General features: G+C 34.4%; 1 protein-coding gene and 1 pseudogene across 1 annotated transcript; both read right to left on the bottom strand.

Annotated features, from left to right (window-relative positions):
- Positions 1 to 11,378: 11,378 nt before the first annotated feature.
- Positions 11,379 to 16,865, bottom strand: LOC132167733 (ATP-dependent Clp protease proteolytic subunit 6, chloroplastic). The gene is made up of 9 exons (XM_059578758.1): positions 16,686 to 16,865; positions 16,527 to 16,588; positions 15,861 to 15,927; positions 15,284 to 15,488; positions 15,053 to 15,118; positions 13,664 to 13,804; positions 13,161 to 13,214; positions 11,908 to 12,000; positions 11,379 to 11,569 (listed from the first exon to the last, which is right to left on the bottom strand). Exons 1-9 carry the CDS (start codon positions 16,769 to 16,771, stop codon positions 11,522 to 11,524), a joined length of 822 nt encoding a protein of 273 aa, XP_059434741.1. The 5' UTR covers positions 16,772 to 16,865; the 3' UTR covers positions 11,379 to 11,521.
- Positions 16,866 to 17,751: 886 nt separating this feature from the next.
- LOC132173922 (BURP domain-containing protein BNM2A-like) lies at positions 17,752 to 18,465 on the bottom strand (annotated as a pseudogene).
- Positions 18,466 to 24,197: the final 5,732 nt, after the last annotated feature.

Genomic DNA, 24,197 nt, shown 5'->3' on the forward strand with positions numbered 1-24,197 from the left:
AGAGTTTTCCTTCTATTTTTCTCCAATTCAGTTTATTAAACTGACACGGACAAATTCCTATATCTGATTTAGTGCATGTGAAAATCATATGATCTATTGCATTTTGGACATGCTACCTTAATACACTGATTTTGAGGAAATTTTATCGACTCAATTTGGAGGAAAAATTTGTTCTTAGACAAAATTATGATGCATTGAGAATGCTTGACAAAATGTGGGCTGTCATTTCCATAAAATGTTGATTTCCTAGTGAGTTTGTAAGGGAATGAAGCAAAAGATACAGTAGTCCATAAAATGCATGTGAGAATTACATGATCTATTAAAAATGGTGCTTGTGAAAATCATATGCAAATGAGTAATGCTTGAAATTATACTTTTATCTTACAATGTTGATGTGTTAGTGCTAATCAATACTTGGGCACCCATGATAAAAAATAAAAGATAAAAAAAAAAAATCTAATAGTTGATTGGCACCGGCACCGGCACGTCAGCAAAATAAGATAAAAGTGTGGTTTCATTGATTGAAACTGTCACGTCAGTAAAATAAGATAAAAGTGTAGTTTTTAGCATTACTCTATGCATTCTAGACACATTTTAGTTTAGAGCAATGCTAAAAACTATACTTTTATTTTATCATTATTTTACGCGGTTGACGTACTAATCAATCTTTAGATTTTTTTTTTGTCAATTATCAATGATTGATTGGTACTACGATGTCAGGATAAAATAGTGATAAGATAAAAATGTATTTTCGAACGTTATTCTTTAGTTTAGTTTGAAAGAAAACTTCGTTCGATATTCTTACGAAAATTTCTACTTTTTGGGAATGACATGGAATATATGGAGGACAGAGTTGACGGTTGGATTCTTATCAACAAACTGAAAAAAAAAACACTCAGTTTGAACTCATAACACAAATGGCAGGCATGTTTCATAACTAACTGCTTAATTAAGAAACAAAGTCAGAGCCTTTTGTACATCTGACTTTCCCCTACAAGACATAGAAACAACAAACTAGAAAGTAGCATCACAAGCAGAACAAGAACTCGGTGATTATTGACCTTTATTCAACATCTACACAACATATATAGAGGCAACTGGCAAGGCAACGGTGCTGCTCAGATAGAGGCTGTTGTTGGCGATGGAACCCAGACAAGATGATATACAGGGAGGAAATGGCATATTGGAGAAGACGAGCTGGGCTTGATTCCAAGTTGTCTAAACAGGATGTTATCAGGGTCCCAATCAGACGTGTCCATGTGGCATACAGCAACAGCTTCCACCTTCTGCCCGTTTTCACCTCCTAGAGAAACCTTGAAAATCTTGCTATTTTCTATGAAGTGACAGTAGAAAACTTTGTAAGAGTAAGGCAATGGGTGGCAGGCAACCCATTTAGGAGCATGAATTTCTTCTGAAATAGTCAAGACACTGTAGTTTTGTGTCAACTCTGGCATTGTGGGGAACTGTTTTGTTGTTAGAACATTCAAGTTGGTCCCCGAGCCCATGATGTTGTTGACAAAATCAAGCATGGATTCTAAAGAGGTAGCACAGAGCTTGATCTCCCCCTTGATGGGTAAAGATTCACACTGCATGAGTGTGTCTTTCATGGCTTTTGCATTGGGAGAATCTGCAGGGATTGAGAAGAGTTGGAGAACGTTTGGGAGTTGGGGCATTGAGAAAGGAATGGAATCAGCTTCTCCTCTAGGCAAGAAATGGGGAAATTCTTGTATGGGAAAGTGGACTGCCATTGTTCTCCCAACATACAGATCATCGAATGTAAAAAAGCCAAATTTGAATGCTTTTGAGTGGTCCATGTGGGATGATGATGATGATGGCTTTGCTGCCATTTGATTTTCATGCGAGTCATCCAACTCTTTCACGTCTTGGGTATTTATGTAACCAGCTATGTAACTGTCTTTCTCATCTCCTCTGCCTCCATAACCAGTTTTGTAATTTGCTTCTCTGTTTTTGTACCCAGCTATGTAGGGTTGCTTCATCTCTTCTTGGTTTGCCACCACTTGTTGGCCACACTACAAACAACAACTCAAATCAAGATCAACTTTAACAAAGAGTTACAAATTCTAGCTGCTCCCAAATAAAGAGTAGTGAGAAAATAAGAAACAAACACTAACATGCTTTTTATTCTCCATCTCAGTGTCTTTCAAGGCTTTTTTAGTACCATACTGAGCTATGTAATTGTCTTTCACATCCTCTCTCGTTATGTAATTTGCCCGTCTGTTTGTGTACCCAGCTATGTAGGGTTGGTTCATCTCTTTTTGGCTTTCTATCTCCTCTTGCTGGTGGCCCTGCAAACAAGAATCCAAATTAAGACCAACTTGACAAAATGTAAACCCTTGAATACAGTGTAGCAGGCAAATATATATCACCAAAACAAACACCAACATGCTCTCTATTCTCCATCTCAGTGTCTTTCAGGGCCTTTTTAGTACCACATTGAGCTATGTAATTGTCTTTCACATCTGCTCTAGTTCCATAACTAGTTTTATAACTTGCCTGTCTGTTTGTGTACCCAGCTATGTAGGGTTGGTTCATCTCTTTTTGGTTTTCCATCTCCTCTTGCTGGTGGCCCTGCAAACAAGAATCCAAAATAAGATCAACTTGACAAAATGGAAAACCCTTAAACGTAGTGTAATAGGCATATATATCACCAAATCAAACACTAACATGCTCTTTATTCTCCATCTTAGTGTCTTTCATGGCTTTTTTAGTACCATATTGAGCTATGTAATTGTCTTTCACATTCTCTTTAGTTACGTAACTAGTTATGTAATTTACCTGTTTGTTTGTGTACCCAGCTATGTAGGGTTGGTTCATCTCCTTTTGGTTTTCCACCTCCTCTTGCTGGTGGCCCTGCAAACAAGAATCCAAATTGATCAACTTGACAAAATGGTAAACCCTTAAACGCAGTGTAATATGCATATATATCACCAAATCAAACACTACATGCTCTCTATTCTCCATCTTAGTGTCTTTCATGTCTTTTTTAGTACCATACTGAGCTATGTAATTGTCTTTCACATCCTCTTTAGTTCCGTAACTAGTTATGTAATTACCTGTCTGTTTGTGTACCCAGCTATGTAGGGTTGGTTCATCTCTTTTTGGTTTTCCACCTCCTCTTGCTGGGGCCCCTGCAAACAAGAATCCAAATTAAGATCAACTTGACAAAATGGAAAACCCTTAAATGCAGTGAAATAGGCATATATATCACCAAATCAAACACTAAAATGCTCTCTATTCTCCATCTCAGTGTCTTTCAAGGCTTTCTAGTACCATACTGAGCTATGTAATTGTCTTTCATAGCCTCTTTAGTTCTATAACTAGTTATGTAACTTACCTGTTTGTTTGTGTACCCAGCTATGTAGGGTTGGTTCATCTCTTTTTGGTTTTCCACCTCCTCTTGCTGGTGGCCCTGCAAACAAGAATCCAAATTGATCAAATTGACAAAATGAAAAACCCTTAAATAAAGTGTAATAGGCATATATATCACCAAATCAAATACTAACATGCTCTCTATTCTCCATCTTAGTGTCTTTCAAGGCCTTTTTAGTACCATACTGAGCTATGTAATTGTCTTTCACATCCTCTCTAGTTCCATAATTAGTTATGTAATTTACCTGTCTATTTCTGTACCCAGCTATGTAGGGTTGGTTCATCTCTTTTTGGCTTTCCATCTCCACTTGCTGGTGGCCCTGCAAACAAGAATCCAAATTAAGACCTACTTAACAAAATGTAAACCCTTAAATTCAGTGTAGCAGGCAAGTATATATCACCAAAACAAACACTAACATGCTCTCTATTCTCCATCTCAGTGTCTTTCAAGGCTTTTTAGTACCACACTGAGCTATGTAATTGTCTTTCACATCCTCTCTAGTTCCATAACTAGTTATGCAATTTACCTGTCTGTTTGTGTACCCAGCTATGTAGGGTTGGTTCATCTCTTTTTGGTTTTCCACCTCCTCTTGCTGGTGGCCCTGCAAACAGGAATCCAAATTAAGATCAACTTGAAAAAAATGGAAAACCCTTAAATACAGTGTAGCAGACATCTATATATCACCAAAACAAACACTAACATGCTCTTTATTCTTCATGTCAAAGTCTTTCAAGGCCTCTTTAGTACCATACTGAGCTATGTAGCTGTCTTCAACATCTTCTTTGGTTCCAGAACTAGTTATGTAATTTGCCTGTCTGTTTCTGTACCCAGCTGCATAGGGTTGGTTCAAGTGCTGTCTAGCTACGCCCTTCACTCCATTAGCATGGTTCCACTGCATGCAAACAAGAACCTAAATTCAGATAAACTTCAAAGAAGTGAAAGCTTTGAAATAAAATGTAAAGCAGATCATGAAACGAACACTGACATGCTCTGTCGAGTCTTCTTTAGTATTATACGAAGTAATGTAACTGTCTTTCACATCTTGTTTAGTCCTGTAAGCAGCTTTGTAACCTGCTGCATAGCCTGACTCTTCCACGTCCTGTTTAGTTCCATATGCAGCTACATAAACTGAATCTTTTGCATCATGTATAGTGCTGTAAGCAGCTGCATATTGTTTCCACTCTTGTTTAGCAACATCCCTTGCTCCACTTCCATGGTCACACTGTGAACAAATAAGCCAAAAATCAAATTTAAGAAATGCTAAACTTTCATGTAAAATGGAGCTAGCTAGAGATGATGGTATACAAACACTAAAAGCTTTAATGAGGAAGCAGGATTTACCATTAAGAGCAAAAGATAAAAGAAGAGTACTATCCGATATGCAGAATATCGAAGAGCCATGTTTATCACAACTCCTGTTGATGACTAAGGGTGTAAGATTTCAAGAAAACTATGCTAGCTTTTATAACCATCCGATGGATTTCTTAGTTGACTAAAATAATTGTTTCACTCATCTTGTATCATGTTCCATCTATGTGGGCTGTCATCCTTAAAAACTTACGTCACGGTAACATTAATCATTATGTTAATCATTATTAAACAATTAAATTTACATGTAAAATTTTGTTGCTTAATTTTTCTACCCATATTATGCAAATTGTTGAAACGACGTTGTCCATTGTTGAAACGACATTGTCTCAATGGGAGACGTCATTTCAACAGTGAACGAGAGGTGTCTTTCAAAGAGTGAACGACGCCTCTTGGTGTCGTTTTCAAAGAATGACACCTTTTAGGGCGTCGTTATTTATTTATTTTTTTTGATAGTGGTTATTAATTTCCTGAGAAGTTGTAGTGAAAGTTATAGGTTCCAATTTTCTCATGCCTGAAAGAGAAAGATTTCATTAATCATCATGCATGTGGGTAGGAAAGCCAATAATTGATAGCTAGAGTTTCCCAAGGAACAATAATATCAAAAGTAGCATGCACGAGAAGGATAATAACATAGTTCAATGAAATCCCATATATACTCTTCTTTTTCGATCTCTCCAACATCCTTCGAACGTCTCACCTTGGTGGAGGAAACATATGCATGCCACCACGGTACGAGGAAGGTTGCTTGAATCGCAAAAGTTTATTACATTAAACATAATCGAAAAAAGTTGACGTCAAAATTAATATATATTTTATTTTATTTTATTTATTTATTTTTTATGTTTGTAAGAAAGTTCATGTCCTAAAGAAGTCATTCATGAATTACTAAACTATTTTGAAGAGACTCGTAACAAAATGGGAAAATAAAGATAATAGAGGAATAAGCGAAAATAAAAACAAATAAGAAAGAACTCAAAAAGGCTACATTATGCTCAATCTCCAGCCCAAAGGTGGCCGGTACGAAACCATTTGATGTGTCCCCGTTGACGTACCCCACTGGCTTCTTAGTACGTACCCTCGCTTCTACTTGTCTTTTATTGGTAGCTAATTGTTTCGCTCCATTTCTTATGAATGTCACATCAGTATTGTTAGACAATTGTTAAATAAAAATATAATATCCAACGGTTGCTCGACGATTTAACTGTACTCTCTGATTTTTCTAAATTTACTTTGCCTTAAGTGGAAAGAGAGAGCAGGGTGTATTTTTGGCATAACCTAAGCAAAATGGATTTGTACATGTCGTTATATAATTGGTACTGATATGTCAAGTTAATGGATTCTAACCATTGTAGCCAATTTGGTTGGTACTAACATGCTCAGTTAACTTATAATTGTTTTATTTGGAACTGGTTAATTACCTCGTAGAGTGATAATCCCTTTTGAAACCCCATATATATACCTATTTTTTCATCAATTAACCTCAAACCACATAAACCATTAAAAAAAAAAAAAATTGCAATTTCCCCAAGAATATTTTTTCAAACGAAACCCCATTTCTCTCCCTTTTTATTTTTTTTTTTATTATTTTTTTTTTAAAATCCCATTTCTCTTATATATGCATGGTATGGTGTAGCTAGGTGCAACTAGCCCGAGCATATGCGTAGCTTCAGAGGCTTGCCCCGTACGAAACATCAACCGGTTAATAAACAACTCCTCCGATGCGTGCGGCACCTTTAGTGTATGAAAATTAATAGTACCTTTGCATAATTGCATTAGGTCAAATAATAAAAAATTGTTTGTTTGTTTGTTTGTTTTTTTTTTTACTTGCTTGATAAACACTCATTTATTTCATGATCTCATTGAAGATCATAAAAATGACATAAACTGTACTTAATATTATCCACTTGATCAAGTAGCTTTTAGGAAGCAACTGCCTCAGCTGGTACTGATTTGGTAATAATTAATTTAATGATTTAATTAATATTTTAATACTTACTTTTATAATTGCACTCAAACTTATCTAAAGATAATAGCAAAAAAAATTGACCAAAGTTAAGGTGGTTCGGTCTTTGACTGATACCTACACGTCAAAGCTTTTATTTTTTAGCCATAACATATTGGATATTAACAAATAAAATTGTCTAAAACAAATGGCTTTGATTTTGACGTACGAACTGCTGGGAATTTATGATTTTTTGTGAAGAGTTTGAACGTGAATTCTTTTATCGTACTGCCACCTACTTCATAGTTTAAAATTTAAATGCAGACAAATAAATAAATAAATGACATATGCTTTCAAAAATTATAAAAATAAATGAATTAATGACATTTATAAATGAAATGAGAGTACTTCTACAAGTTCTTTACAAACTATTATTATGACATAGCATGTGTCACTCATCATGTAAGCTACTAATTAAACCATTAAATATATTTGTCAAATTTTATTACTTAATATTAATGCTTTTGTTTTTTGTTCTAACAAATAACTCTTTAAAAAAAAAAAAAAAAAAAAAAAAAACTCAAAATACAAAACACTCATACTTATGAAAATACAAACATAATTTTTTTTTTATTCTAATTATAAAAAGGTAAAGAGAGCGTGTGACCATGGTAAGTACGTGGTAGCACCTGTCCACTAGAAATTGCACAGGAGGGGCTCAAACTGTAGAAACCGCATGCCCTCTCTCAAGTTCAATTGAGTAATAGCTTGACACAGTCCAATAAAGACACTTCTGAGACCCATTATGATTTACACTAATCAAAAGATTCTTATGATTTGAACCCATGCCTACATTACTTTGAAAATTTTGTTTTAGGACTAATGAACCACCATCCTAAATACGCGCCTTCGATCATAATTTTTTTGTTGCGTGTTTTAAAAACAGTGCCCAAAAAACCTTTAAAAAGTCAATTTGTGTAAGTATTGTTGGATCCAAAACCCTAATAGATCGGAGATGTGAAACACAACCCATTAAAAAATTAATCAATAAAGAAATGCATTAGGCCGACAGTTAATTTGGATCACTAACCCAATGTTTTGGGATCACTAACCCAATAAAAAACATAAAGGTTGGGTAAAGGGTTTTTTTTCAAGAGTTAAAATAATATATGTTTTCTTAAAACTGGGCGAATGGATATGAATTTTTGCTTCTATGTTGACAAAGTGAATACTGTGCAGTTGCCATCGTTCTCTGCATCATGTGAAGAAATCATAGTGACATGATAAGATCATCATTGTACAATAGAGCCCTTTATATATGTGATTAGGCAAATTAAATCATATGTAGAGATTATGACATATATAATAAGTTGCATAAACATCATACTAAAATGTTGAATGATATGAGAATTTGATGTTAGACCATGCATATTGAATGATTCTGTATGAGTACTGGTGACACCATTTACTAGAGCCCTCCCATGGGCCTAAGAAGGTTCATTCGCCCTTTGCCTGGGCTACGCCTGACAGGTCAGCCCTCCCTTGAGGGAATCGCCGATCGATAGTCTCCAAACTGATGGGATCACCTATCGGACCAACACTTTGTAAGGGAATTATAGAAGGAAGGATATCTCCCCATCTATGGTTTTGCCTATTTAAACTCAACTCAATAAGGGAATGAGCAGTTGAGGGGACCGTGAAGGTGACGATTCCTATTATGAAGTATGTATATTTTTTTCTTCTCACTTTTTTTTTTTTTTTTTTTTCATAGGGTTCTCTCCCAAGCACCCTACTGACTGAGGCATCATAGTGCTTTCCACCACCAGTGCCACTAACGAGTCATTCTTGTATGCTTTCCCCTCCATTGAGGGAATCGCCAATTGATAGTCTCCAAACTGATGGGATCACCTATCAGACCAACACTTTGTAAGGGGACTATAGAAGGAAGGATATCTCCCCATCTATGGTTTTGCCTATTTAAACTCAACTCAATAAGGGAATGAGCGGTTGAGGGGACCATGAATGTGACGATTCCTATTATGAAGTATGTATATTTTTTCCTTCTCACTTTTTTTTTCATAGGGTTCTCTCTGAAGCACCCTACTGACTTAGGCATCATAGTGCTTTCCATCACCGGTACCACTAACGAGTCATTCTTGTATGTTTTTTGTCTTAGCAAGTCTCTTGGACTAGACTATCAAGATGCGCGTTGTCAAGTATACAAAACACGTAAGATAATGAATGTTTATAATTACTTACTCATTTTCGAGGAGATGATGAAAATTAAAAAGATGGGTAACAAGTAAATAGATTTGGAAGTCTTAATTAATAACCATGCTTAAGAAAGGTAGTTAATTAGCTCGTTGTTTAATTTATAGCATAAGTTGCTTAGACAAATATGCTACCGCTTTTACTTTGAGCAGCCCTTCCTCCTCATGTGAGTTTAAGATATATAAATAAAGTCCATTCAGATACATGCATGTGTGATCCACCAATAATAATAATAATAATAATAATAAAAAACTGCTAGTTTTAACCAAACAAAAGCTAAGTAGCTTGATGATTTTTTTGATAATTGAATGACCAACAATAGATTAATAAAAGGTGAGGTCCAATTACAATACTTCTACTTTTAATTTGGTTAGGCAAGAATTGATTACTAATTTATGTCCAAAAATTGAGAAGAAAAATGTAACCGTTAGTGTGTCACAAGAAGAAAGAGGTTGATATATAATATGTACCTCTTCGTTGGGTTAGAAATTAGAGGCCAAACCGCTGAAAACTCTAGATTAATCTATTGTTAAATCATTTGTCAAATGAATCATCAAGATACTAGCTACGTACTTCTAGATTTATTTACACTTTTCTACTATTATTGGCACCTTCCCCAAAAAGAAGAATAATAAAAAAAAGATATGGAAATAGAATTACAAACACTTGATTATGCCCCTATATATATATATATATATATATATATATATATATACTATTGTTACCTTTTGGGGTTAGAGTTGATTGGCTAAAACACTTCATTATATCCAAGGGATAAACTTGCAAATTGCAATATGCTTTGATATATTCAATACTGTTCAAAGGTAATAGTCGTAGCATATTTGTGTGACTAGCATCTTATGCTATAAATAAAACACATAGATAGCACTTAATTACCCTTCTTATACAACTTAAACATGGTTAATACTTCCAAATCTTTTCACTTGTTACCCATCCTTTTAGTCTTCATGATCCTCTCCTCCAACATGAGTAAGTAGTTATAAACATTCATAATTATCATATATTCACGGTACTGCAAAATCATTCGACATGTTCTAATTAACATCAAATTCTCATCATATTCTTGTGGAGGAACATGTTTTAATATGAAGTTTATGCACTTAATTAGAGGTTTCTAATATTGTACAATGATCTTATATATTAATTTGCATGATGTAGAGATGACAACTGCATCAGATTTAATTTGTCTGCGTAGAAGCAAAACATGGTCGGAGAGATGTTCAATACTATTTTCGAATAGTGGCTGTGGTCGGCAGTGTATGAATTGGGAATCCGCAATTGGCGGATCATGTTATGGATTAATTCATCGTTCATGCTATTGCTACTACGAGAGGTTGTACTCCAACGATTGTTGAATACAAACAATTCTAAAAATGTATTCTGTGTTCTACGTTTGTTATATATTAAGAGTATTGTTGTCTAATTTCTTACTACAGTATGTGCTTTTTCTAGCTTTACAGCCAAATTCATGTTACGTGAGTTTTTGTAATTGCAACCTTTTGTTTTTAATAAAAACACCACCTTAATTAATTTATATTGTTTCATTTAGTGAATTTAGATTTTTTATTTTTTAAATTAAAGGCAAAAGCAATACAAAGACAAAGACATTCATACAACTGTATAATCCCAAACGAAAACAAAAACACATAATTTGGATGCAGATTAATTAGGACAATAGCCTTCAAATTAACCAAAAATGGGCATCGATATGTGCAGGAATTGCATTAAACCTTGACCCAAAAATAAATACCAATTAAGGAGGGCATTGCAAAATTTCTCTCTCGTGTTCTTATCTCCTCGGATCGAATAAGTTTTCATGCTTGTGTAAAACCAACTTCAATATATACATTTTTGGATTGTTCGAACTCAATAACACTACTGATCATAATAGCACTTGCATATCAAATTGTAGGATCTTTTGAATATTTTGTAATGGAGGGATTCTCTCATTAGGGCGAAAATCCAAACGGAAAATGAACTGCGAAATGGTAAAAAATTGGATGAAACAAACCACTGCCCCCATAGCTTATTTACAGGCTTTCATGCAACCCTATGACGGGTTGTTTCTGTTTTGAAGGGATGCACCTCCTCAACCTAATAACCTCCATGGAAGTTATTACTATCCATGGAGATTATAGTGTGCAGTAAAACCGTCCTCCCGAAGGACCAAGAACAACGACATATAACTTTCTCTTTGCCTGGTAATATGGACTACAAGCTAAGTTGTCTTAGAATGCATTTGTTCTTGCGATTTTGTAGACAAAAAGTGCGATTTCAGAAAAGTTAGAAGCTTAAAAGCTGCCAATTCTCATTTTCTTGATAATTATGAGACCTGTTTCGAGACCAAGAACTAATGCACTAGTAACTTAAACTCCAATCAAGTGGAATGAACCCAGAACAGGTAGTCTCTCAAAATAAGTATAAGCACTGCTTGACATATATCATTGAAGACAACTCGGGTCTATCAGTTTGTGAACAAATTGCAGCATGATGTGCATAAGATGGTTTGGTAGAAAATCATGAATTCAATATTCCGTTTCTAACACGCCATCGATAAGTCCAAACTCCATAGCCTGCAGTTGGAGGCAGCAAGAGCAAGAAAAGCTTTAGTGGTTTTCAGTGGTGTAATTATGTACTAGAGCAGTAATCAGTTGCCAAGGAAGCTGGGATAAAAAAGAGAGAGAGCAGAAAATGGAAGCTTTTTCATTATAATGAGCTCTGAATTTTGAGTTTGCAGGGTGTATAGTCATCGTGACAACTCAAAAGCAATATTTATGAGGTTCCAGTTAATAGGCCTATAAAATCCTAGCGACGCAGACAGCTTACAAACATTTCCCTTTCCATTATATTAGCCATTTCCATTTCTCATTTAAATATAATGAATAAATAGATGTAAATAGAGAGCACTTACCTCAGAAACAGACAGGAAACGATCCCTTTCAGTGTATTGTTGCACTTTCTCTAGAGGTTGGCCAGTAAAAGCAGCATACATTTTGTCAATTTTCTGCATGATATTACGAGGGAAAGAAGAAAAGCAGAATTAACACAGTATTTTTTTTTTTTATTTATAAATAATCGAGATATTATAAAAAAACGTAGGGCACCCCCAAGTATAGAGAAAGTATACAAGAGAAGCTACATAGCTAGTAAGAGGGGAAAAAACAAAAAAATCATGATAACTAATCACCAAATGAGAGACAAAAGTAGCTGTCAAAAAATACAGGGTGTTGAAAGTAAAGACTTAATCTTTTCCAAAGTCCTCTTATCGTCTACAAAACTTCTGTCATTCATTTCCTTCTAAAGACGCCTCAAAAGGCATAAAAGGCACAGTCTTTCCAACAACAATACAAGTCAACTACTCGTCTAGGCATAGCTTAAGACAAATCAAATCAATTGAAGAAAACATTCCAAATGGCGCAAGCAACCTCACATTGGAGAAGAAGATGGTCCACGGACTCCTAAAGGCTTAATATTGAGGAGTGCTCTCACGCATTCAAAAGAATTTTGACAGAGAAAAGCAAGTTCGTTGGGGAAATTGGTAAATTCAGTCAACATAATATGGAGAGCAATCCAAATCTCAAGTGCTCGGGGAATTGGAAAGTGCAATAATGGTGCATCAATATTTTCTGTCAAAGCCCCAGAAAATACAGCAAGTTTTCAGTTCATTAGGCTTCTAAAAATTGGTAGCTAATGAAAAATTGGAAGAAATTCCTTAATATTCTTGCAGCACAAGAATGTTGGTGCCTTGTTAGCAATCATTCCACACTTCCTCAGATGAGTATCAAGGCACCTGTATTTACTAGTACTACTAAAATGTTGTTTTCCAAGAGATAGGCCAAAACATACCAGTCTAATTCTTTGAGAAAACAGCATGGATTTTTCTAGCAATATGTTGCACACTCTCAATCATCATCTTCACTGCAGTGCAGAATGAAACTAATTTGAACAGACCAGCCCAGCATGTTGCTAGCCCTAAATTTCAGTTTCTCTAATGCTTGAAACTTATACAACCTAAGGAAGGCTTGTTTTTCATTTTTAATTCAAATTAGCAAGAATATAAGACACAATTGAGTCGCTATATTACAGCTTCATCTAAGTCATTTAGGCTGAATTCTAATTGTCAAGAGATCATTTAGAGCATGCAATGGGGGAAGAGAGACTGACATGGCGAGATTGAACTGCTTCGTTCACTTGGCGCCTCACATCTTCCACATGACCCTACAAGCAGATAACACAGTCAAATCTATGGAGATTTTAACAAATGAAACATGCAATATCTCAGATTATTTCAATTTTTTTTTTTTTTTTTTTTTTTACACTTGCTCGTGACAATATGTTTATGGTTTGTGTTACCCACACCCAAATCCATTTAACATAGTTTTATTGTAACTTTTTAATCTCAGACCACTGTAGATTAGGAGAAACTAATTTAAACTTCAAGTAAGCCCATGCACCCATACACCGAAGGACAAAAGAAATTAGGCAAACATAAGAGAGGAAATTAAACTTGATTAGAAAGATGCACTTCTAATCTAATTTGTTTGGACAGATTTACCAGAATTTGCGACAGATTTCTAATATAATATAATCTAATCTTCAGATCTTATCTTCTCACACACATCTCCTTTCATATAATGCAGTAAACTAAGCCAAAATGCAATTCATACCCCACATCCACTCTGTGGTTGATGTATCATAATGCGTGCATTTGGCATTGCATAGCGCATTCCCTTTTCTCCACCAGCAAGAAGAAGTGCACCTTGGCTTGCCGCTACTCCAAAACATACTGTGCCAACCTTAGGCTTTATCTGAAAACATGAGTCAATAAATGTTCGGAGAGTGAGAGATTGAAGACCATTTTTTTCAAAGATGGATGTATATGAAGTACAATGCACACAATTGGGAGATGCAGTACATGCTTTTGCAAGTACCATATAACTCTAAGGATGAGTACATAATCCAACGATGAATAGGGGAGAAAGGCCTGATGAGCTTGGTTTTCTGGAGAATACAGAAGATGGGCAGGCCTGAATGCCTGACAGGATCACATGAGTACATGGGAAGGAAGACTGTCAACATCCAGCAACAGTCTGGTAACTTGTTCTTAAATTTTAAAGGCAGATGATATTTGTGTTCTAATCTATAATATATAGGCAGCATGACCTCTTTTAAACCCTGAAAGACATCAAATAAATTCATGAAGACAACATTCCAAGCACAGAAACATTATCAGCCAAAAGACATGTCCCATGACACCATCTCAAATGTCCCATTTATAAATAAATAACTCAATCAATAAAGCAAAAATATGAAGTCAGAAAAAGAGAGACAAAGACAGATTATCTATTTGTCTCCTTGGTAATCTTTCTCCTTTAGTTTTCCTTCTCCAAATTTTCATTTTCTTCCATTCAAGTTCATATATTTAAAGTAAAATGGTTAAGCAATCTTTTGGAGCGAACAAGCATGACATTTGTATCTATTTGGCATCTTAGTTACATATGTACTCCTCATATTATCTATCTCCCAATATCACTTTCTTTTCATTTCAGATTCGTTTACTATGAAGTAGAAAATGGTCAGGCCACCTATTGAAAGTAATAGCATCATGTTCAAATATATTCTATACCTAAGCTGTCTGAGTAAATGGATCCTGCAACATTTATATAGGGATCCCTGATATAATATTTTTCAGTCACTCAGACAGAAGGGTAATTCATGATGTTTGCTCATATCAATTAAAATTTAGGCTAGACCACAAAATTAAATCAAAGTTCAATCTAGGATTAATTGAAAAAATAAATACATAACAACCATGTGATTGATTTGGAATTTTCAATTTTAGATTGGGGATAATCTTTCTTCCTGAGACATGAGGTCACAATCATTTCATATAAGGATATCCTCAATACAGTTGACAATTAATCATTATTTCTTGCCTTGTGGAAGGTCATTACCAATACCAGAGTACCAAGAAAAAGTTACCAATGTGCTAAAGGTAGCAAGAATTAACTAAGAAAAAAAAAAAGCAAGAAATGCAGCAATTTTTTTTATCTTACCCAAGACATGCAATCATAAATTGCCAGAACGGAATACGTACTTCCACCAGGGCAGTTCAAATACACCTGACAAGGTACATGACTAAGTCATAAGTTGTAAATAATTATTTTTACACACACACACACACAAAAAGCATTAAAAATTACACTTTAGAATTTTGAATTTACAGCCCGAAGGCATCAATTCCAATAGCAGAAAAAGAAAACAACACTCTCAAAACTTAATCATACCAGAATATCTGCATTCTCATCAATAGTTGCCAGAGTCACAAGCTGTGATATAACTCGCTGAGCCACCTGTGAGTTGATTGGCTGTCCAAGGAAGATTATGCGATTCCTGAATAACACCAATGAGAGATCCAAAGGCCCTCCTGGGGTCATTACAGCTGGCATTACGGGTGGATTCCCACCCTTTCTGGCTTCTATTGCTTCATAACTGAATATCAAACACAGTTCAAATCACTTATTATTCCATTAAAAAGTTTAATCAGAGAAGCAGAAAACATGGAACTAGATCAAGCATCTATAATTGTAGGATCCCGAGGAAAACTGAGTAATAGAACATAGGTATATGTAGCATTTTTCCTATTGAACTTGTGAAGATTATTGAACACAAACATGGCCCAGCTGCAACCACATGCTTTCCAAGAAATTATCACTTGAAAAGGCATGCATAGTCATGAGAGCAAAAGGATTATGGACACGCCAATATAACACACACACACACACACACACTCATATATATATATATATATATATATAAAGGATACATTAAACAATTTAAGCAAAAAAGAGAACAAGCAATGACCTTGTACTGGTATCATGAAAGTCTTCTTCACGCTTTCGAGGTAACCCAATAGTTTTACTGGATAAACCTGAATGCAACAATGCGTTTACTTATTAGAACTCACTCTCCATGCAAAAATGCAAGAACTGTATGCTTTAACCATCACTGTAGGAGTTTATGTCCATGACAAGAACAGGGAATAGCCAAAAATATTCAATAGCTCAATAGGATGATTAAAAGCACTAGATAGGATTAACATTCACGGGCATGGTTAGTTAAGAAACCAGAGTGAATTCCCTTGGACCAAAACAGGTTTTGGATCAAATTAAGGGTATGAACTATGATAAATTATCACTTGTCCCAAGAGTTTAAGTTTCTTTTTTTAAAAAATAAAATTGTTGACTTAATCATTTTAAATTAGAGGATGGGAAATACAGAGTGGAAACAAGGCTCAAACTCATATTGGGTTCCAAAAGCCTAAGCTGCAAAAAGTGTAAGTTTACTCATTTAATCATTTTTCTAATCAACTGAAATAAACTGCTGATAAGGACAATTAAACTCAAAAAGACAACTGGGTCATTCCAAAATCGAGTTTTAGCTCAAATTTAGGTGTTGAGAATGCAAAAAGTTCATTTATTGTCCTATCCTAACCATAAAAGAATGAAATTTAAATTGAAAAAGAATTACCAAGTCTTAAAGAATCTCCGTACGGACTTGGCAAGGCAGATACTATCGAACTTGTTGAGTTTCTGTGGATTGGCAGAAGTAATTCGAGAATTGACAACAGCAGTAAAACTCAAATGCTCCGAGCGAATAAAAGTATATAATTTATACACATATATATACCTGCGAGAACATAATGGAATGGAAGAGGTTCTGTTGCGATAAGCGATTGAGAAGCTTAATTGCACGGAGAGAGCTGAAGCCACCATTTTTGCACCCAGTGAGAGAGAGAGAGAGAGAGAGAGAGAGGGAGTAGTGAACCAGCACGCCTTCGTATCTCGGAGACGGCGTCGTTGAAGTGTAAATTTTGTTTTGGTTGCAAAAAGTAAAAAGAAAAGAAAAGAAAAGAAAAAACGTTTCTCGAACGCTAAATTACACACTTAACACTTGCCGTTAAAGCATACGAAGTTCGTTACACGTAGGGAGCACGTGACGCAGAGTCAGATGGAAATGACAAACTTGGCCCCCTGCTAAAGTAAAACGAACCGTTTTTAAGCTAACAAGAAACAAAATCACAAAAAAGGGCATCGATCATGAACAATCCATTCCAACCCTGAATCTCTAATCTTCTTGTTTTATTTCTAAGCGATGATTATAAGATAAACAAATGTTTGGTTTGTTTAATGTCACGTTTTTTCGGTTAACTTTTCTTCTCGCGTAGGCTTAAAGGCTCAACACATGTAATATTTAATTGAAATTAAAAGTAAATGATTGAAACAAGATTGACCCTAATACTAAGTTAAATCACTATTTTTCTTAAAAACTTAAGCTAATAGGAATAAATGAATTTAATTAATATTCTAAGGAAGAACAACCGAACTATTCCTCCCTTTTATACTTTGAAGGGTTGGGCAAAAGGATATAATAGTAGCGGCTCCTTTAAGTGTAATGGACATATTAGGTTAGTGGGCTAAAGCCCTTTGGTAAGTAAGGCCCAAATAGTTAGGCTTGAGTTTAGGGGCTAACTCTATATAAGATTCGTAGGAGAATTGTATAAGGCATAAAAATGATTATTCAGTGAAAGGTTACTTGGAGATTAGCTGTTTTCAAATCAGCGTTGGAAATTCTTGGGCTTTACGATTCCCAATTACCATCCAATCTTTCGTATTCAGTCATTCAATTATCCATTCAAATATCTCAAATTACATATAGGAACTAAAAAATATGTCACACATAGATGCAACCAGAATTAAGCTGAAAAAGGCACCCAAACCAAGTTATCTGCAGGAAAGAAATCGCACACGGGAGAGGTTCTGGGTTGAATTTTGAGGACTTGAAATGACACGTGATCACGATCCCACTGAGAGGTATCCATGTGGCAAACAGCAGCAGCTTGCAGTGTCTCTCCATTCTCACCACCTAGTGAAACCTCAAATATCCTGTTCTCACTCTCTTGGCAATGGCAGTAGAAAACTGCATAGGGATAAGGCATTGTATGACATGCTATCATTTTTGGAGCTGAAATCTCTTTCACTCCCAAAAATGTATAGTTCTGTAGAATTGTAGTTGGGTCTGTGAGATGGGTAGTGGTTAAAACTTTGAGTTGGGTGTCCAATCCAAAGATGCCACGTGCAGAATCAAGCAGGGACTCTAAGGTGGTAGCACAGAACTTGGTCTCTCCTTTTATGGGTTCAAGTTCACATTGTCCTAGTGTGTATTCCATAGCCTTGGCTTGGGGGGAGTCTATGGAGAAGGAGAAGAATTCAAGAAGATATGGAAGCTGTCTTGATGAGAAAGGAATGGTATCAGCTTCTTCTCAAGACAGCAATCTAGGAGACTTTGAAGGGTCCTTCTCTGGAAAATATATGGGCTTTATTTTCCCAACTTTTAGATCATCAATTGTGAAGAAAACATTTAGTGAAGGGTCCATGTGCTGCATGTGGATTGGTGGATGATCATGCACATGCTTACAACTGATCTCCTCTGCACTCTGTTATAAAATCACAAGCATAATGTTAAAAGTTTATGATAAGGATTCATAGATGAGAATTTGATTATATTTTGATGAGGATTGAATTACCCTAAATGATTGGATTGGATTTGATTTGAATAAACTCAAATCATTTATAAGCTCTATAAAATAGAGCTTGTTGTATTCGATCATATCAAGAAATAAGAGGAAGTTTAGCCATTTGGGCTCTTTTATTAAATGTGGACGTATGTGTTTAACACCGAACCAGTTGTAGCAAATACAGAAGAAAACTAGAGTACTTTGAAATCAAAGTTGAAGTAGATCTAGACAATCTTGTAGTTTTTGCTGAAATAGAAACTGTTAATTACCAAGTATATAATTGGCTCTTTCATGAATTGACAAAGATGCCAAGAATATAGTAAGGTTAGGAGGATTTTAACATGTAAATTAAAGTAGAAAATAGAAGAAAGAGAGCTTACCAATAAAACAAGCAGAGTGTAAACAATGAGGCTCCAAGAAGCAATCCCAAGTTGCATTTCCTCTTCTTTTCTTAGGAAGTCTACTTTTATTTTCTCCTCTGCTTCTCAAGTAAGCTATTTATTAATCAGTTATAGCAACTTCAGATATTGCAAGAAGTTTTACTTATTATATTGATTCTACTTGATTAAGATTTTATAATATTATCAAATAGCTGAAAAAAAAAATGAGAAGAAAAAACTGTTTTATTCTGCAGCAGGACTTTGTCGAAATGGTGTCATTTGATTCTCATTAGCTGTGCCAGTTGAACTTTTCCTTGGCAATGGCCACTGCCCTTTGTCAAAAGTTGTATCTTAGCTTTTTATTTTTTATTTTTTTATTTATTTTTATTAAAAAAAAAAGAAAAGAAAGAAATTAAATATGATTTGTGAATTGGTTCTAGGTTGATTCCTTAAGAAATTGGGCGCAAACAAACTGGCCTTAACCAAATTGCCTGTGCCACTACTCACATACCTTATTTTATGAATGATTTAGTCAATCTCCTCTATCACTCTCATCTTTGTTAGATAGAAGGGCAACTGACAAACCCTGATATATATATATATATATATATATATATGAAAGGAACTTCATTATATTTTTATAGAGTTGAGTGTTTTTCTTTTCTTTTTTTTCTTTTTTTCTTTTTTTCTGTTTCCCATTTCTTTGGAGAGGTGGACCCTTAATTAGGGTAAAAAAAGAAGAAGCTTAAGCATAGTAGCATCATTATAAACGCTTTGATCAGTGAACCATCTTCAGTACTAGACAAGGCAAAGCTATTAATTAAGCTAACATTTGTTTTTAGATCGTACGATTTTTTAAACCTAATCTTAATAGGATTGACATAACATTTGATTCTCATTGGATTTTAAACATGTTTTATGGGTAGATTTCAATTTAATAGATTGACGAGTTGGAAAAAATTCCCCTATTTTAGTTTGAAAGAAAACTTTGTTTGAAAATTTACGTGTGGGCATGGGCATGTTGAAGTATTGTAATGCCACTTTTTCTTAGTATAGATAGAAAGAAGGAAAAGAAATTAAAGAAGACAAGTTTCTAGATGGAGGTGAAAATGCTGCACTAGCTTGCTAGAACATGGAAAATATAAACACGAAAGTTGAAAAACTCTCAAGAAATGCTTCCAGCAAAATCTTAAGAAAGTTGTGAGTAGAGCTGACAATTCTAATTCATGTATTAGGTTCGAGTCATATCTAAGCTTGCATATATATAAAATTGCATAGGTCAATCCCTTCAATCCTATTCTGCTAATTTTATGTTGAGTTTATGTCGGATTTGCACATCGTGTCAAAAATTGAGGCATGTGTCGGGTTCGAATTGTGTCAAAATATGTGTATTAAACTATATAAGTCAACTCTAATCCAACACATTTAATCAATCAAATAAGTCAAATCTTTCGACTCCAACTAATTAATTTCATGTTAAATTCATACCAAATTTGCAGGTAGCGTAAAAAGTTATCCAACGTCATGATAATGGCAAACAGTATGGTCTAATATGTGTGTTTGCAATCGCACCTATCCCACTTAGCTTATTGCAAAAGTCCAACTAATACAGCTAAAACTCATCTGTTTTGTCTATTCTAACAACCCACTAAAAAAAAGATAAATCTTCTGCAGATTAAAGATATGAAATGGACATCATAGAGCCATTAAAGACAGCAAACCATGACAAAGAGTTGCACATATATGGTCCATTCAAAAAGGGTCACATCTAGGCACAAGTCAACGAGAAGGATTATAATTGTTATCTCAAATCTATAAAGAGATAACAATATTATATATCACTTCCCCCCCCACAAAATCTCAACAGCAGGAACTTCCGTCTCCCTGGCAATCATATCATCCTCACCACAATATTATTGCAGCAAATTTGTCACTAGATAACCCTTAACAGTACCAGATAAGACCAACCCAGTAAATCGTCTACTTTCGGCTAAATGTATATATGTCACTAGCATCTATAATCATCATCAACTTCTAGAATCCCTTTTCTTGCCAAAAGCTTAAATCCTTTTTTATCTTTCTCTCAAGATTTAAGAAAGGGTAAATGTGAGAGGAATAAACACTTGAAGTATGTGTAATATTTACTAAGGCAACTTGACAATATATATATATATATATATATATTTTAAAAAAAATCAAAGAAGGGAAGGCCATTAATTTTAAATCTTACTATTAAGGTACAAATATAAATATTCTTGTCTTCTGATCTGTTCAATATATATAACAGAAGCGAGAACTTTAATGAAATATACTTAAACCAACCTCTAACGGACCTCATGGTTGACTTTTGCAGACAAGGCCAACCTAGCTAGCTTGTGCCTAAATCTACAACTTCGTTTTCATGGGTATGTAAACCTAAAACTCAAAAAAGAAAGATATTCTAGGTAAGGATTACATTTAAACAAAAGGTACTATACGAGTTTTAGGTAGAACTTTTCATTCGAAAATGAGATAGGAAGGGAAGGGTGTGGCGCCTACATCGCCTAGAGATGTGGATGTGTTTATTTATATATTCACACCCTTCTTGATAACAACGTTTTTTAAAGTTGTGATGGTCATGAATCTGTCAGAACTCTGCAGTTAAACGTGATTATGCGAGAGTAGTACCAGGATTGATAACCTCCTGGAAGTCTGGTTCGGGAGAGCCAAAAGCAAATAATATTGTGTCATTGGGGTGGGACCTAACAAATGGTGTCTAATAACTTATATACACATAGTTAAAATTGTACTTTAATATTCTAAAACACTTATAATCGTAACATACTACTATGCTTCTAAATCCAATATTTACAACGGCCCACTTTATTTTATAGATCGTTCACTCCGTGGCTTAAAGTCATGACTTGATCCTTGACTTTGATACCTAATAATACAAATCTAAGATATAACTCATATTTAAAAATCGATTTGCAGTGAAAGGGTACCGAAAAAATTTGTATACACATAATTAAAATTGTACTTAAGTCATCTAGAATACTTAAAGATCTAGCATATGTATATATAATTTGATGCACATTTCAAGTTGACTTTGGCCAAAATAACCAAATTAGAGTTCTTGTGGTCTCCTGAACCTAATCTTGCCTCACAGTCTCGATTTGAGTTTAGCAATTGTCCTTTAGTGTATAATTTTGTCTCAAAGTCTCAACCACTCCCATTGAGCTTGAATTTTCCTATATTTTTTTGCAAGTCAGCTGATGATCAATGATGGCATGCAAGGGGTTCAACGTACATTAAACCCCAGATGTGTTGTTACAATTGATAATATTATTCCGTACACATGTTGAAGTGACCATTTTAGTTATTTTGTTAATTAGTGCATGTACAATATCTTTTATTTGGGCCGTTTATTTAAAATAAATAATTTAAATTATGAATTGTTAAAGTGTGTGGTTTATGCAGCCACAATCGAATATCATTTTAAGGTAACTGAATCATTTAATAAGTAAAGAGATTAGTTTAACCACCTGCAATAGCTAATTTAGGGGTGGTCCCTTGCAAAGGTTGGCTTGGTGGCGGTACCATGGTAACCTTGTGACTCACACACCACTCACTGGCTTGCAAGCCTTTATTTTATTTTATTTTATTTTTTTTATGCATTTGCGATCTAAAATAAATGGCTCAAATCATAGATATTGTACTCGATGCAATACATCGGATCCAAATCCCTTCTTAACAAACAAATATAACGAACAGGGATGATGTAATCTATGTAGTTTAAGATAAGTTTGACATGTTTATGAAAATAATATAATTGACATATGCATCTTAAAAATGAAGAAATGAAGCTTTTGACCAAATTGCTTGACGTGAGATGAGATATAAGAAAACTTCTCCCCGGAAAACAGAAAATAGAAAACTAAAAATAATTTTTGATATTCCTAAAAAAATTATTTTCAGTACACATTTACGTATCCTAAACCTCACAGTAGGGAATAAATACCCTTTTAAGTTTTGACATTTTACATTCTTTTTAATATATTTTTCCCTAGCTTTTAGCTATTAGGAAGTTGTTGGGATCGGATGCAAGATCTACTCAAATTTAAAGTGATTATAAAATGCCCCAAGTTGTTTTCTTTAAGACAATATTTGTTCTTGTAAATTTTATTATGATGAAAAAAGGGTAGAATTGGTAAAACAATTTTTGAGCATCTCCTCTTAATCTTATTAGTCATCGTGAAGCAAAATGATCCTTGCTGTGTCCTTTCTAGCCATATGAATGCTGTCATTTTAGTAAAACCCCAAAATAAAAATAAATAAATAAATAAAAATTGAATTGTTAAGGATATAAATCCATTTTGCATTCCCTAAATCAAGGATTTAGATAATATTTATTAACCCGATTTAAGATGTTTATATTTTAAATCACATATAAAGCTTTATAAATAGAACCATGTAATCATAAATCAAGAAAATACGTAACTTATTAAGGATGTGTGGCTGTAAGCTATGCCAAATTACCTTAATCTTTATGCTTTCCTTTATTTTGTATTATTTCGCTTTATATTTATCTTATTATAATGCATGTTTCATATACACATGTTTAATTAACACATGATCTGTTCTGACTGTTCAAGGCATTTTTTGTGGTCAACCTCGACAACATGTGATTAATTTTGGGTTTGTTTATTTAAATATTAACAATAAAAATTAGGCTTAACCGCCTCGAACAATTCTCCCTTCAATACCGCCTGATCATCCTCATTGACATCAGGAAGACACCCTAATTTTGCCTTGGTTGTGTTATGCTACCAGATTGGGTTGTTTAATATATATATATATATATAGACAATAAAAAAAGGGTAAAAGGGTAAAAGGGTAAAAGGTGACCAGAGCATGACGGGAGCTCTCTCTATATAAAATTTATTTAAGGGCGTCGTGCGTTCATACCACTTCTGATAAGAATAAGATCCTTATTAATTATCCTACAAAATTAAAAAAATTACATTGACGAATTAAGGCTAACTCTAGAATAGATCCCCACGTAGCTAGTTGCCTACTAAAAAACATTAAAATAATTGTTACAATATCAATATTAATGGGAATTAATGAGCAGTAGTTGCACGCACTTTCCCTTTGAAATTATTTAAGATTGATTTTAAAAATGAATTATGCCAACAAACAATATATAAGACAATTGTTTTTCCTTCCTTTTTTATTTTTTTATTTAAAAAAAATCACCACTTA

The sequence above is a fragment of the Corylus avellana genome, chromosome ca1 (genome assembly GCF_901000735.1).
Source record: "Corylus avellana chromosome ca1, CavTom2PMs-1.0".
Classification (NCBI taxonomy): Eukaryota; Viridiplantae; Streptophyta; class Magnoliopsida; order Fagales; family Betulaceae; genus Corylus; species Corylus avellana.

What these genes read in the sequence shown, in the direction of transcription:
- LOC132167733 (XM_059578758.1), bottom strand. Translation starts at nt 16,771, where the DNA reads ATGGTGGCTTCAGCTCTCTCCGTGCAATTAAGCTTCTCAATCGCTTAT. An exon ending in TTTCATGATACCAGTACAAG is followed by an intron (nt 15,489 to 15,860) that starts GTCATTGCTTGT and finishes TTTGATATTCAG; the next exon opens with TTATGAAGCAATAGAAGCCA. An exon ending in AAGCAGTTCAATCTCGCCAT is followed by an intron (nt 12,001 to 13,160) that starts GTCAGTCTCTCT and finishes AATATCATGCAG; the next exon opens with AAAATTGACAAAATGTATGC.